Genomic DNA, 15,743 nt, shown 5'->3' with positions numbered 1-15,743 from the left:
TGGTGTTGATCTATCATACCCAATCTCACTGAAATTCATTGGAAGTGTGAGATTACAACACGACAAATTTCAATGATTGTGTATGATTTTTTTGAGGGAGTATGTACATAAATCCTTGTAAGCATAAATATAGTTATATATATGTTTGGAAATAGTTCACAAAATAATAGTCCTAATAGGCTTATCTTCTAAATATGGAAGAAAAACAAAAAGAGAAACAAATTCGAAATAATTTGGTTTGCTTGAGAGGCCCAATTTGTACATTCCTATGATTTTAAAATAAATGTACTGACACACTGCTAAGACTCATCTTTGATACCATTAAAAATGCTTACATGTGCAGTTACTTAGCAGGAGATGACCTAAAATGGGCCCTCATGCATTTTTCTAATGTTTGACACTAAATTAAAAATTACTTCTCATTGTTAAAGTATCTAAAAGCCCAAAATTATTCAAAAGGTTCTTTGCTACACATAATAAACTAAAAACCTTTGAAGGCTTTTGATTTTACAAAAAAGTTGTAGTTATGAACTTTTCTGAAACTTTTAGAAGATAGTTGTTTTTTTTTATCTAGCCTTTGATCCTGTTATAACCGAACAGAAAAAACAATCAGACTTTAGCATCAACATTTTAGTTTTACTAAAGTTTTTTAAATATGGGGTTTATTTTAATCAGTGCAGGCAGATGAGAAGGAATTGTTAGTAGGTTTAGATGCGTCATGGCTGCATTAGTTGCCCGCTCATTCTTTGAACTCAACCAGCTGCCAGAGTTTCTCCCCTGATGTCCCTCTCCTCTCTGTCCTGCTTCCCCGCTGTTTCTGCCCCTCCCAGCTGCATGTGGCAGCGTTCCTGCGGGGCAGAAAATGGACGGGATTGTGTGTCTGACTCGTGGGGGTGTGACCGCAGAGAGGCATGTTGAAGTTGGTGCTGTGTAACGGTGCCGCTAGCTCAGGTGTGTTTGTGAGAAGTGCAGGTGTAAGCAGAGGCAGAGTTAGTAGATGTTTGAGGCGAACGCTTCTGGAAACCTTTCTGCTGTAGTTTCGCCGTAGTGCTGCTCTCCATGCTTATTCCTTCTGTTGTTTTATGTTTTTCTTGGCTATCCATTCATCCACTTTAGCTTTTATTTTTAACATTTGTCTCTTTATTTGGTAACTTGCTGTTTAGCTTTTCCAGCATAAATTAATCATTTTTTTCCCCCCAGATTTCTGGATTTGACTTTTTCCAAGTTATTGCTGTTTCATGATTTTCACTTCTAAACTTTTGCTTTAATCTCTCCATCTTTTCTCTTACTTCTTTTGACCTCTTTTAAATATTGCATATTTAGATTTGTTCTTCTTTTTCTTCATGTCTTATTTCTGTTTTTTTTTTCTTTTTCACATTTTAGTTTCTCTCCGCTCTCAGTTCCTCCTAGCTGTCTTCTAATTTTCACAGTTATATATTAAATCTTTGTTGTTTTTCCCCTCATACATCTTGTGCTCTTTTTCTCTGCTCTCTCTCTAACCAACCCCGTTCCAGGCATGGCTTTCTCTGTATCTCCTAGTTTCTCGCCATATTTCCTCCCCTCTCTTCTGTCGCTGCTGCTTTCTTTTCTTTCTCCTCGTTCTTTCTTCTTCTCCTCTCCCTGTCCTGTAGCTTGGCCTTTCCCTACTTCTTCTTCATTTTGTCTTTCTTTCCGTCTCTCCTCTCTCTCCGCCTGTCTGTCTCTCTCCAGCTGCACAGGATTTGGAGCCGTTTCTATTTTTAGTGCCTGTGGTTCTGTCACCATGACAACCAAGCTGGAGGCCAGGGCGCCAGGGAGCTATTTTTGGAGCAGCGCTGTAATGTCAGGCACAGCCTTCTCTCTCCTTTCTTTCCTCGTCTTTCTCCCGCTCGCTCTCTTACAGGATATGGTGTGTGTGTGTGAGAATAAGGTTCGCCTGGTGAAGCCTTTGGTTGCGTTGCCTCGCAGGTTGAGGCTTAATCGTACAAAGAGGCCGTAAAGCCCCAGGAATCGCTCCCTTCAGTCTTTTCTCTCCACTCCCTGAGGAAGCGCTAAGACTGGACTTGACGCTCTGGAGACCTGCTTTAGGTTTTGTCCTGCGGAGACAGATATATCTTTTGCAGCATACCGAGTCGAAAATTTAGCCGTTTGCTTTTAGTCTTCTGAAACTTGGACTTTGATTTGAGTTTTTAAGAACATAAACCTCTTGTTTTGTCAATAAATATATTGTTAATATTCTAAGTATTAATAGTTAATGTATTTAAAAAAAATAGGATTATTTTAATGACGTTAGGTTTAACTGCTTAGGAGTAAAATTACCAATTAATGGATTAATAACCATCTTACCATTTTGGTTTTACAAAGAAAAATCTTTTCCCTTTATTCTTAAATAAATTTTTAATTTTTTGGACGTTAGTTTTAGCTGCAAATGTCATGCTATAAGTTCCTTAAATAAACTCCCATTTTATGCTTTTTGTTGGATAAAAGATGTGAGCTAATTAACTTTTGTTGGATTCAAAACCATTTCTTTTTTACTTTGGACACACAATGAATAAGTATGTAAACATCAAACAGTTAAAGAAACAGACTAAGATAAATGCAAAAAAAAGCTAATTCAGCTCATTCTAGTTGATAAACGTAAAGTAAAACAAACAAAAAGCTTTTGTTTTTCAGACGGAAAAACAGCGGACAGTTGAGCAATGGCTTGTTAAACTTTTAAAAGCCAGAAGATGTAAATAGTTGGAGGCAGATGTGGAAAGAGGAGCTTTTTAGGGACACAGTCCTGCCCGCTAAGCTGCCTGTGTGTGAGTCCGCCTGTTTGTCACAGAGCTGAACCGCGCGGCAGCTCGGATCCCCGGCAACGTTTTCCAGATGTTCTGCGTTGGTTCTTCACTGAATCGTGCACTCTGCAAGAGATTTTTAATGGTTTATACAATTACATTAAAATATATTTTTGAATGAAATTAACATGTTTTCTTAAATGGTTTTCATTATTGATTTTTTTATTTTTTCCTTTAGATCGTGATGACATTTTAAAAATGAGCAACACCTTTATTATCCAGTTTGGTTTTGACTTAAAAATGTGAGTTTTTTTAAGTAAAGGAAGAAAACAATTTACAATTTTTGTATAAAAGTATTGAGCTGGCCAAAGGAACCAGCATAGAGTCTTGATGGCCTGGATAAGGTCATAATCTGAGTAATCCTTAGTCCTAATTCTTCCACTTTAACAAGTTAAATGCATTATGGGAGAGTTATCTGCCTTGTTAAGGCAGCACGATGCAGCAGCTGGTGCTCTTCAGCACGTAATCTCGTTGTGGTTTTGGTCAAATGTGGAAGTAAAAAATTCTAACCGAAAAGTGGATACAATCGCAACATGTGGCTGTAACAGTGCTGAAAATGTTTTCACAGCAGTCTGTTCCTGGTCAAAGTCTTATATAAGGTAAATAAAAAGGAAACAAAACAAAAAAAAACACGAAAAGGACAGTTTCAGGTTTTTTTTGTAATTATTGAAACTTCAGATTTTGGCCTCCAGTTTTTACGTTACAGTGGCCAAAAGCACAAAGAATCTGAATAATGAAAAATGGCACATATAACATTTAAAAATAGGGGAGTAGCCTACTGAATTTAAATTTAGCTTTCAATGAAATCACCCCTTTACAGCTGTTTCACCTTCAAATCAACAACAAAATGTCTACAAAAAGACACTTTATTTTTTCTTATAAATCCGGTGCTATTTTTGCTCTCCAGATGAGTGTCCTGTGTGTATTTCCACGGTTTAAGTCAACGTGTCTGCCACCTCAGAATACCCCTGGCAGGTTATACATAACACCACAGACTTCTCTGTTACTGGGGCAGCCACTTTTATTCAGTTCAACTTACTAGACACGGTTATTATTGGCAATTCTCCTATTAACAGGGGCAACTGCTAAAAACTGAGTGGTGTGTTTGTGCCAGGTGTGCTGACGCCTCAGACCGGAGCCGCTGAGTTTAGCTCAGGAAACCATGTTAACTCCGTCTTGATTAGAGCTGCAGCCTTCAGGTTCTGTCACATCCAGCTTATTTATGTAGCTGGGAGCTGTGTGGGACTGTTCGGAGAAGGCAGATTCAGATGATTGCAACGGATTAGACGGTGGATGTGAGGTGGTCTTGCTCCAAACGGTTCTCCCCTTCTGTTCTGTGGGAACAGCTGAGCCTCTCCTTTCTGCAGTGAGCCGATGGTTCCTGACTGGCTATCTGCGAAGCAGCTTCTGTGTGTGGTCCGCACAGAGGAATTTACATTTGTTCTCTTTTTGTCTTCCTCTGTCTCATGCGTCCTCTTTCTGAACTCACTGTCTCATCGTTGGTCCAGTAACCCGTCCAGCATTTCAGCTTCCTCATTCCCACCCCCTTCCCGGTCTGCTCAGTGGGTTACCTGCAGCCCTAATGTCACATTTCTCCCCTGACTGCCACATTCCTACTTATCTCAGAGGGAGCTTACATACCTGTTCTCCAGGAGGCAGCTACAAACGGCCATCCTGCCTTTCTAGATGTAGACAAATCAAGCAGGTCAAGAATCAAACAAGGAGGAATGAATTATATTTAAAATACATAGGCACAAAAACAGAAATATATTTCAATAATTTATGCAGCAGGGCAAACATTGTAAACAAACTTTGACCTGATTGGGATAGTGTCTCAGTTAAAGCCTTCTTTTATTATTAGAGATCAGGGCTTTACAATCGATGCTGAATTTTCGGTTTTCTGTCCAACTGTCTGATTGCAATTTTTTGTTCATTTCTGTTTTTTTTTTCAAATGACTGTAATACAAACAGAATTCAGGGAATTTTGTTTTAATTCAGCGAGTGAATGTAACAAAGATTGCCTGCAAAATAAAAATAGCATGCTCTAGGTTCCCTGATAAAGGTGAACAGGAAATGAGGAGATTTCAGGATTATCCCCATGCATTCATTAGGTCCCTGAACTTTAGCAGAGTTTTAATGAACTTAAATTGCATTAAAAAGCAATATGTCTGGCCAGCCTGGTTCTTCTGGACATTTCCTATAAAATGAGATTTCCAAAAGGCTGCAAACTAATCAGGCTTTTCTGGGTCCGTATGGATGTTAGAGGTTCTGTGAGCTCTGAACTGCCTATTCTGATATTAACAAATGTAACTTTATTTTTTTTAGCGACTATAACAAACACACAGAAGAAAAAGAAATTACAAGATATGCCCGAAAGTGTTTGTCGCTGCTGTTAGTTGATGAGTTTACACACCAGAAAATGTAGGAGTTTTCAGTTTTGATACATTTAATGAACAGGGAATACTAATTTGCATTTTCAGCATTTGATCAGATGATCAAAACACATTTTTTATCACTAGTTGGTACCTCACTGCTTATCATAGACTCATTATTACAGTAGTATTTTTACTTAGAGGTCTACCATAATTTGTTCGCTTTTGTGGTAAAAAAAAAAAAAACTTAATTTTGTTCTTTTATTTTTTTTTTGCTGTTCATTATCATGTCTCACTAAAAACCTCTTTCCTAAAATCCAGGTTTGTTCTGAGTGGTTTGTTAAATTTGATGAACAGACTTGGAAATTGCATTAGTCACATTTTCTGGAGGGAGGAGGAGATTGTTGTTGCTTCAACAGTTGAAAGATTTCCTCTCAGTGTATCTGAACTGATCTCAGTGTTTCCTCACGCCCTCTTTAGCCCTGATTCGATGGAGCAAACACCTCAAAGCAGCTGACTCTGATTCGGTCATCCTGAAAGCACGGCAGTGACTTCCAGTACCTTGAAAAGCAGCAGCACTATCACTTAGTGCAGCGAAACAATTAACATGCCTATGGGTGGGCAGTCTGCAAATCTGAATGCACTGTGGGCCTGCATACACACACAGATCCACACTCCTCCTGTAGTCCTGTACTACTACAGCAGCTCCATTGACAAGGCTCCTCTGGTCTAACTGCTGGTGACTCAGACTGGCTTCCTCTGATCGCACAGCAAGCTCAAACACATCGCCTCCTTGTGGCTGTTCAGTCACAGCTGCTCCAATCCTTCTCTATGCTTTCACTATTGACTGGACTGGGACTTAGTACGCGTTGCTGGCCTGGACTGCTCGCACATTAGCAGGATATGTGGGGAATTGTAATTATGGAAACATACACAACTGTCTTTGTGTGTCAATAAGTTTGTGTAAAAGCTCAGCCCTGAATGTGTTTTTCTGTTCTATTTGCAGCTTTTTAGACAGGATTGATGTGGTGAGGCAGAACGACTACACACCCACTGATCAGGTAACACCACAGACTTAACCCCGGTTTAACACAAACGTCCTTTTATACACCTTATTTACAGAACTGAACAAGTAGTAAAGTTATCTATTTAAAATAAAGTCTGGCAGAATTTTGATACAATTCTGTTTTCTACTGGTGTTGTGCCCACTCGCTCCCTTACCTCACTGTCTTGTCTCACTTTGCATTCATTTTCATTACTGACAACTTCCCTTCCCCTTATTGTGGGCCCCTCTGTTTATTGTTCAGGGTGGAAAAAACGTATTTGCTCCGTTTTTACTTTTTTGTCACACTTACATGTTTCGTATTATCAGACAACAACAACATAAAAAAAAAACACAAAGTGCAGTGATTTTATTTATTAAGGGGAAAAAAAGCCATCTAAAACAACCTGGTCCTGTGTGAAAAAGTATTTGCGCCCCATATTAAATTACGAATTAAATGGGGTTTACCCTATTTTTTATTTCAGTTTAACTAGCCACACCCAGACCTGTCTATTGTCACACCAGTAGAATCAAGAAATCACTTAAAAAGAACCTTTCTGTCAACATGAAGTAGGCTTAAAAAAAAGCAACACATAAACTCCGACCTCAACAAATTTGAGAAAAAAAAGCCTCTGCCATCTGTAAGTTTGGAAGGCGTTACTAAATATCCACAGACGAAGAAAACATCAAACAGCGAACATTCCCACTGTCATCCCACCGATGACCCATCCAGTAGGTCACAGAAAAACCCAGAAGAACATCTAAAGCACCTGTCTTAAGGTCTGTGTTCATGATTCAATAACAAGAAAGAGTCTTGGTAAAATAAAAATTGCTCAGCCTTCATTGCTCATCAAAAAAACATAAATGGCTCGTCTCACATTTTCCCGAAAAACCAACCTCAGAATATTTGGGAAACTATTTGGAGGTTTCGGAGGGTGTGTGTCCGATCTGGTGTAAAACTAACAGCGTTTCAGAAAAAGAAAATCACACCCCCAGTGAAACATGGTGTTAGTTGTGTTGGTTTTGGGATGCTATGCTTCTTGAGGACCTGGAAGACTTGCTGTAATTGATAGAACCATAAAAACCCTGAAGGAGAATATCCAGCCATCAGGTCCTGACCTTCAGCTCAAGCTTACTTGGGTTATGCAGCAGGACAGTGAACCAGAGCACACCTTCAAGTCCACCTATAAATGGCTGAAAAAAACAAAAAGAAGGCTGTAGACTGGTCTAATTAAAGTCTGGACTTAATTGTGGTTAAGATGCTGTGCCAGGACCTTAAACAGACCATTCATGCCAGAAAACCCTGAAATGTGGCTGAATTAAAACAACCGTGCAAAGATAAAGATCTAGAGTGGCGTAAAAGACTTATTGCCAATTAGTTTTCACATGGGGCCAGTTTGGTTTGGAAAACCATTTTTCTTTATAAAACAAAACAGTCATTAGGAAGTTGCTGCTGTACTTGATTGATTGTTTGATTTGTTACCTGATCTGACACATTTATGTGTGACAACAAAAAAAAAGTCAGAAGAAATTGATACGGGACATTTTTATGGCACTGTATGCATAGGAATTACATTTAAAAACACTTTTAACGAACTTCCAAACCCAAATTAGCCCTCTTACTGGTGTAGTACGGCTCGCTGATTAATGGGTATAGTCACTCATCTGCTGGACAGTACATTCACTGTTCACCTTCATGTTTTTGACATGTTTCCCTGCTTTCTTTTAGTGTCACTTGTACATTTTACCTTTTTCAAATGGGTTAAATCATTTATTAATTATTGTAAATCATTTTCACTATGTTTTATTCTGACTTGAATCAGATTTGTTGTCCTGTAAATTATCTCTGTCCGCTTTTGTTTTTACCCCTTTTTCATTACAATTTCATATTTTTTCAGATTGGTAATAATTAAATCAATAAATAAATAATATTTAAAAGAGGAACATCCATTCATGCTTTTCCCATTCTGAATAAAGCTGCACAGCCTGAGGTCCTGTTTTTGTTCAAAGTGTGAGAGGCATTGTTGGAAAAGGTTTTTCCCCAGTTCTACAGAATAAAGACCGTTTAATAATAGTCTCCTGTTTGCTCTGAACTCATTTTCACTTCTCTGGTTCCCCCTCTCCTTCAGGACCTCTTGAGATGCAGAGTTCTGACGTCTGGTATCTTTGAAACGAAGTTTCAAATCGACAAAGTTAATTTCCAGTAAGTTATAGCAAAAAACCTGTCACAAATATTAGATAATTAAAGTTATAGTCACAGAATTAACTACTGAGGTAATTTTTTTGAGTCATGGTAAAAAAAATATGCTTTTTTTTGTTTGCATGTGTTTCTTTCCAAATAAAAGGTGTTTTTCTGTTTTATTTCTTGCATTAAATGAAACTTTATTTTCCTCTGTATCATAGTATGTTCGACGTTGGAGGTCAGAGGGATGAACGCCGAAAATGGATCCAGTGTTTTAACGGTTAGATGTTACCTCTACTGCTTGGAATAGAAGAAATATTAGGCGGAAAACATTTGTGATTTTTCTGTTTGTTGAATTTACTGTCTGTAAGAAATTACTGTTATATGCAGGCACTAATATCTGAATTTGAGCTACAAAAGGTTTAGAAATTGTAGTTGAGAACAGATACGTTTTTATGTCTGTTCTTTTTTAAGTCTTGTGATGCCTTTTTAATGTGTGGTACAGATGTGACAGCCATCATCTTTGTGGTGGCGAGTAGCAGCTACAACATGGTGATCAGAGAAGACAATCAGACCAACAGACTACAGGAAGCCCTCAATCTGTTCAAGAACATCTGGAACAACAGGTCCCACAGTTTTTTTTGCTCGACTTAGTAAATGTATGACAAGACAGAAAGTTTTTAAGCGAATTCTCTCTCTAAATGTGTTGCTCCACACTGTTCTTTCTATACCTTTTTTTTTAGATACTTTTTAGCCCAATCTGTCACTTTAATTTGTAATTTCTTTCCACAGGTGGCTACGGACCATTTCGGTAATCCTTTTCCTGAACAAACAGGACCTTTTAGCCGAAAAGGTTTTGGCAGGAAAATCTAAAATCGAGGAGTATTTCTCAGAGTTTGCACGCTACACTACGCCTGATGATGGTACGTTACCAGACCTTGAGGCCGATGTCCGGCCTGATCCGAACTCTTTGGACTGAAAGCAGCAGAACTGATTTTATTAACTTGCACCTTAAAGACTTTAAATTGCACAAACTTTTCTAGTTGTCAGAACCACGATAGAAAGTGTTTATTTAATATGATTTAGAACATGCTCCAGGTGTTTCTGTGCTTGTTTTATGTTCGTGCGTACACGTTTAGCTCTGATCCAATGATTATAATACCTGCTTGATGTTAAAAGCTTATAATGGCTTGACATTTTTTGGTAAAACCTCTTCTCTAAAACAAAACCAATGTTTTTATTCATTTAAAGTGTGTTCTGTCCTTCTGTAGAAAGTTGAACAGATTTCTTCCTTTTCAACAGCAATACCAGAACCAGGCGAAGATCCCAGAGTGACCAGAGCAAAGTACTTCATACGGCATGAGTTTCTGGTCCGTACAGAGCTTGTTATGTTGGTTTTTTTGTTTGTTTTGATCCACCAATTCCTAATTTATTCACAAAAGGCATGATTGACAAGTAAAATAAATGATATAGTTTTATTTTTGTTCTTATACATAAAGTTACTGTATGTGCTCCAGGTACTGTACATAAAGAATCCAATTTTATTCCCCTTCATGCTCCAATTTAGAACTCCTTAACCTTTTTAAAACATTTTTACCAATCTCCGAATATAAACTTGGATTTGACAAACTGAAAATGTTTAGTGAAAAGTAAATTAGTTAGAAAGTTCAACATGAGATCAGTGTTGGGGACGTTTGTTTTAAAATGTTTTGTTTTTAAACTGTTTATACCAAATTACCATTAGTGTGTAGTATGTTTTTTTTCTTCTCTTTTTCATACCAGGTTAACTGTCCACTCTTGTTGCCACATTTGCTCCTTATATGATGTCCTTATATAAAATAGAATAAAACAAAACTAAAATCTCACAAGATAATTATGTTGGCAACAAGTCTTCTTTTCTTGACTAGTATAAAACCAAGGTTTTAATGTTCTTATGGTATTTTGAAGAGGATGGACACATTAAGGTATATGTCTTGTGTAAGTAAATAAATAGTTGTCATGAATGCATCCAATTAGTTTTGGACAACTAAAATCTTATTATGAAAACTTCCTTTTATAAATTAGGGCCACATTCCTACTTTTGTTCTTCTGTTTAATGTCAAAACTTGATGCAGCACTTTATTACCTGACCTATCTGACCTGTCCTCTCATTTGTGTGTCTTCAGAGGATCAGCACAGCCAGTGGGGACGGACGGCATTACTGCTACCCACACTTCACCTGCGCTGTCGACACGGAAAACATCCGCCGCGTCTTCAGTGACTGTCGGGACATCATACAGAGGATGCACCTACGGCAGTACGAGCTCTTGTGATGCGCAGCTTCGTCAGGTCCTCCCTACTTCCCTCCTCACCATGACCAGTTAGCCAGTCACCTCTTCACTGTTACCGAATTCACCTAACAGCCAATCTGTCTGGCCTCCCCTCGACCTGATTCCTCTGGTAATACAACTCCATCGACACGGAACAGTGAGAAGACTTTTTATGATGAGCTGTCAGCCTGGACTGCACTGCTTCTTTCTGGATGTTCTCTCTCATTTAAACGACCACCCGCTCACAGGTACACATGCACTACAGAATAAGACATTCAGACCCTTGAATATCGCATAATCGTTACCCACCCTAGTCTCCTGCGCTAACAGTTAGCAGGGGGGTGGGGGGCTCTGCTCACACATTCTGAGATGTGGGAGTTTATTCACCGCGTCCTGAGGAGAAGAGATGGACTCAGATGGTGGCGAGCTGAAACAGATGAGCGGCTGTTTGCTTTTCTTTTTTTTCTGTGTCGGGCCACGGACAGACTAATTGATGAACGGCTGCCATTGTGGAGTTTGAGGAGGTGGAGGCTGCTGTTAAAGTCAATGGGGATCTGAGCGTGACTCTGAGATGAAGCCACGCTGGACTCATGATCTGCTCTTCAAGAAATCAGTCGAGGGAAAACAGAAACAAAAAAATATCATTCAATGCATAAGAATCATGCATACTAGTGAACTTAATGCAGTGCAAAAAAAAAATCCAAGCTTTATATATATATATATATATATATATATATATATATATATATATATATATATATATATACGTGTATATATATATATATATATATATATATATATATACGTATATATATATGTATATATACTCCTGTAATAACAAATTGAAGTTTTAAGTTTTTGTTAGTTTTTACCCCCATGTTGTTTGTCGGTGTACACAGTGTGTGAGATCCACCTTGTACACCATTTAGCCCCTAGCCGTACACTCATACACAAACAACAAACATGTTACTCTACATCCTTGTCCCTATTTAGCCCTGCTGCTATTTGACACATATTCAACATGTGAAAAATAAAGAACAGGTTTGACTTTCTGAGGGTAAACAGCAACAGGAAAGCATGAAGTCAGAGATTTTCAGAGGCTGAATGCAACATGTCCCCCCCCCCCCCCCCCCGCCCGGCTTTAAGTGCGCCTGTCGTTTTATTTACCGCTGGACTATTATTCCTGTACAGACTGTAAAATTTATTATTTTGTACAACTTTATTGAAGAAATGAAAATAACTTGTAGAAGATCCCTGTGCCTTGATCACGACTGTACGTGCAAAAAATGAGCTAAACATGTAAGTTATGTTTCACTGCGCTGTATATCCGGACGGGTCGGTGTCGCCATGTCCGGACCAGCTCACCCAATCCTCCCCCCACCCCGCTGCTGTTGCCAGCTGTGAGGCAAATGGGACGGTCGGGGAGGACGCCTTTCGTCTGTTGGTTATTTACATTGTTTTTCCACATTTTGTTTGTTCATTGATTATTTTGGTTTTGCTTTGACTTCTCTCTGGTTTATATAATAGGAATTTTAAAAATCAGACACACCACCTTAATGCTGTGTAGTGACAATACTGAATCCTTACACAATTTAATATAAAAAAAAAAATATATATATATATATATATATATATATATATATATATTCAGATTCTATATTTTATATATATTTGCGGTACACCTTGTGAGCATGGTGCCCAGGTTGGGTATTCATTTTTATTTTTTAGCTCTAACTCTTTTGAAGGAAAGGGATATATTAAGTGGGAAAAGTGTTTTTTTTTTGTTGTTTTTTACATAAAACTAATTGTGCTTTGCCTCAAAAACAGTTATTTTAGTGTTTGGTTCAGTCCACATTACATTCAGACATACAAGTTCCCCCAGTTTGAGGTTTGATTTGGGCAAAGAACATGACCATGGAAATTTTTTTATCATCACATGATTTCCTTTTCCCATTGGCCAAAGGTTTCTTCCATCCATCCATCTGTTAGTCTATTTATCCATCCATCCATTAATTCATTCATCAATCAGTCTGTTCTTTCATCTTTTCATCCATGTGTCCATTGAGCCATTTATCATCTGTTCTTTCGATATATATCTCTTTATCCACTTATCCACCTAACATCCATTCATCTGGTTGTCCATTTATTTACCTTTCAATTAATTCTTTGTTTACTCCATCCATTGGAAATTTGCGCCTAAGAAAAAGTATGTAACTTTATCATAAAAACTGTAGGAACCCTGTATTTTTACTTTGAACCTGGGTATTCTGGACCGGTGGAGGTGTAAGGCCATTCAGAACTTTATGGCTGCTGCACATAGATAATATGGTAAAGATTTAAGGTATAAACTATTCTGAATAGTATCTCAGTGAAATGGTAGCATGATGGTAAACGACAAACTCTACATGCTCCTTTTAGTGTGTGAATGCAGAAAATTGAGAGAAATGCATTTTTATGGGCCTGTATTGCTACTAGCTAGAATCACAATATTGAGTAAATCTCACTAATTTGCTAACTTGATTCTCTAAGACGTTCAACTCGGGTGTGGCGATGTGTGTTCGACAGAGACACGGGAAACCAGCAAAAATGAACACTAAATCTGAATACACCAGACATAAAATAAAATCATAATATTAAATAATATAAATATCTAATATTTAAAGTAAAGCAAACAGTAAATTAATAAATCAGCCTAGTTACAAAGCAACTTTTAATCAGTCATGTTCTGTGCAAAAACTCCCTTTGTAGAAATCATAAAGACTTGCTGTGATCTGCCGCTGATGCTGCTCCTCCAGCAGATTTAAAGTCAATAACACAGCTCCATCTATCAGTTAAAAACACCACTAGAGGAGCTAGACCTTGAGATGTCAATGTTATATTCAACACTCTACCTGCTCTCCCAGGAACTAATACTGCTTTAGTCAGTCAGTCATTTTCTACAACTTATTCCATAGTGGGTCGCGGGGGAGCTGGTGCCTATCTCCAGCAGTCTATGGGTGAGAGGCGGGGTACACCCTGGACAGGTCGCCAGTCCATCGCAGGGCAACACACAAACAACCATGCACACACTCATTCATACACCTAAGGGCAATTTAGAGTGACCAATTAACCTAACAGGCATGTCTTTGGACTGTGGGAGGAAGCCGGAGTACCCAGTGAGAACCCACACATGCACGGGGAGAACATGCAAACTCCATGCAGAAAACTAATACTGCTTTAGTATTAACATTTATTTATTTGGCTTGTTAAGCCGTCAGGCTAACTGATTCCATCATTTATTCCTTTGTGTTCAGAGTTTTTATGCTTTGTGGAAAGGTCTTGAATTTGATTTCAGGATTTTCCAGGTCTGGATATAATTGGGAAAAAAAAATGAGAGGATAGAAAGATATTTGTAGATGTTAGTACAGACGTTATTCCCTAAATCATTGTCTAAAGTGTTGTCCTTCCTTGTTTCCTTCCTTGTATTTCTCTGTGTCCTTTCTTACTTCCTTCCTTGTGTCTATCCATCCTTATGCTTTACCTCCCTTCTTTTTGTCCTTTCTTGTGTCCTTTATTTCGTTCCCTTATATAATTCCTTCTTCTCTCTGCTCTTCCTTCTTTCTTTCATTGCTTTCTCACTTGTGTATTCCCTTTATTCTTTCTGTCGATATTTCCTTCCTTTCTTCCGTTCCCTGTGTCCTACCTCTGTTCCTTCCCTCCCTGCTCTTTCTTCTTTGCTTTGCCCTTCCTTGTGTCCTTTCTTCATTAGTTTGTTCCATCCTGGGGTTATTCCATTTTTGTTTGAAACCTTCCTTCTTATTTCTTGTTTTTCCTTCTGTGAATTCTGGCCATCTGTAGAAATATCTGCCATTAATTATTAGTAAATTTCAGTGTTGTTAAAATTAAGAAATTACTGAGAGCTCTAGAGAGTTTTGGTACGTGTGGGAACCTTGAATATATGTTTGCTGTTTACTCTTTTGTCAGCACCCTAAGAGATGTTTGCATCATGTCCCACAGGCTCCAGCAGTAAATGAGTTTAATTTTAAATCAGCAACAAAAACCTAAACAGATTTATTTCTGATTTCATGTGAAGCTATCTCCCTGTTAAATGATATTTTTTCTGCATATTATAGGTCTATTAAAGCTCTACCTCGGTATGTTTAACACAAATGGGAGACAGGTTGCTAAAATGTAAGGTACAATAGACTCATGAATATTAATACTTTTCTTTTACTCGTGAAGTACACCAAAGCCATGGGATAAAGTTCCGATTATCTGGACACCAGAGAGGATTGGAGCACATGGACTGAAGATCATGTATAAAAAAAGCCCTCTCAGAGGAAGTATATTGCTGTGCTGGAGCTGGAGTTTGAGGTGAACCTGGTGGTTCATCCTTCAGTTACTCCTGCCATTGCCACATCCATGATGTTTGATGAGGAGCATCACTGATGATTCAGTCCTCAGTCTGCTGATGCTCTTGTATAAAAGGAAACAATAAAAGAGTCTGAATCTATATATGAGAGTTTAACGTAGTATGAAAATTCAGGTCAGGCCTCCTGTTAATAAAATGGCTGCAGTCAGAGTTCCAACCAGCAAAGGTGCTCAGAGCAGGTAGGTCCAACACAATCACACTGGGACATCACTTCTCTTTACACTTTGAGGTAGAGCAGATATGACAACGCTCTCTACTTGGATAATAATTTTGTAATCCTTTATGGACGTATCTCTCGGGATGGCCAAGGATAAACTGGAAAGCAATGAGAGCTAGAGACAATTATCCTGGATGTCATCCTGCTCTGAGGTCCATCCCTATCAGATGCCATACAAAAACCAATATTGGTTGACAATTGCTATAGGAATGCATTTCTAATTCAAGCATTTGACCAGAAAAATTATAAAAACACATTCATTAAAATATTTTCTAGGCTTTTATGCACTTTTGTAAACTTTATCTCTTACATATTTCTCCTAAATATTTTAAAGTTTTGGCAAAACTACGCAAGTATTAATACTCTGTGTTTAACTTATACTTTCCCAGCA

The 15,743-nt window shown here is 38.2% G+C and overlaps 1 protein-coding gene across 1 annotated transcript in view; it reads left to right on the top strand.

Moving 5' to 3' along the window:
- Positions 1-13,087, top strand: part of LOC124857125 (guanine nucleotide-binding protein G(s) subunit alpha-like) — a 37,678-nt gene extending 24,591 nt beyond the window's left edge. The window contains exons 6-12 of the mRNA XM_047348248.1: positions 6,198-6,252; positions 8,363-8,436; positions 8,637-8,695; positions 8,921-9,041; positions 9,208-9,338; positions 9,718-9,785; positions 10,581-13,087. Of these exons, the coding sequence (XP_047204204.1) occupies positions 6,198-6,252; positions 8,363-8,436; positions 8,637-8,695; positions 8,921-9,041; positions 9,208-9,338; positions 9,718-9,785; positions 10,581-10,727 (655 nt within the window). The 3' untranslated portion in view covers positions 10,728-13,087. The remainder of the gene's footprint in view (positions 1-6,197; positions 6,253-8,362; positions 8,437-8,636; positions 8,696-8,920; positions 9,042-9,207; positions 9,339-9,717; positions 9,786-10,580) is intronic.
- The last annotated feature ends 2,656 nt before the right edge of the window (positions 13,088-15,743 follow it).

This window comes from Girardinichthys multiradiatus, chromosome 20 (assembly GCF_021462225.1).
Source record: "Girardinichthys multiradiatus isolate DD_20200921_A chromosome 20, DD_fGirMul_XY1, whole genome shotgun sequence".
Lineage (NCBI taxonomy): Eukaryota > Metazoa > Chordata > Actinopteri > Cyprinodontiformes > Goodeidae > Girardinichthys > Girardinichthys multiradiatus.
Note: the sequence above shows the minus strand (reverse complement) of the source record. Positions and strands in the feature narration are given on the sequence as shown.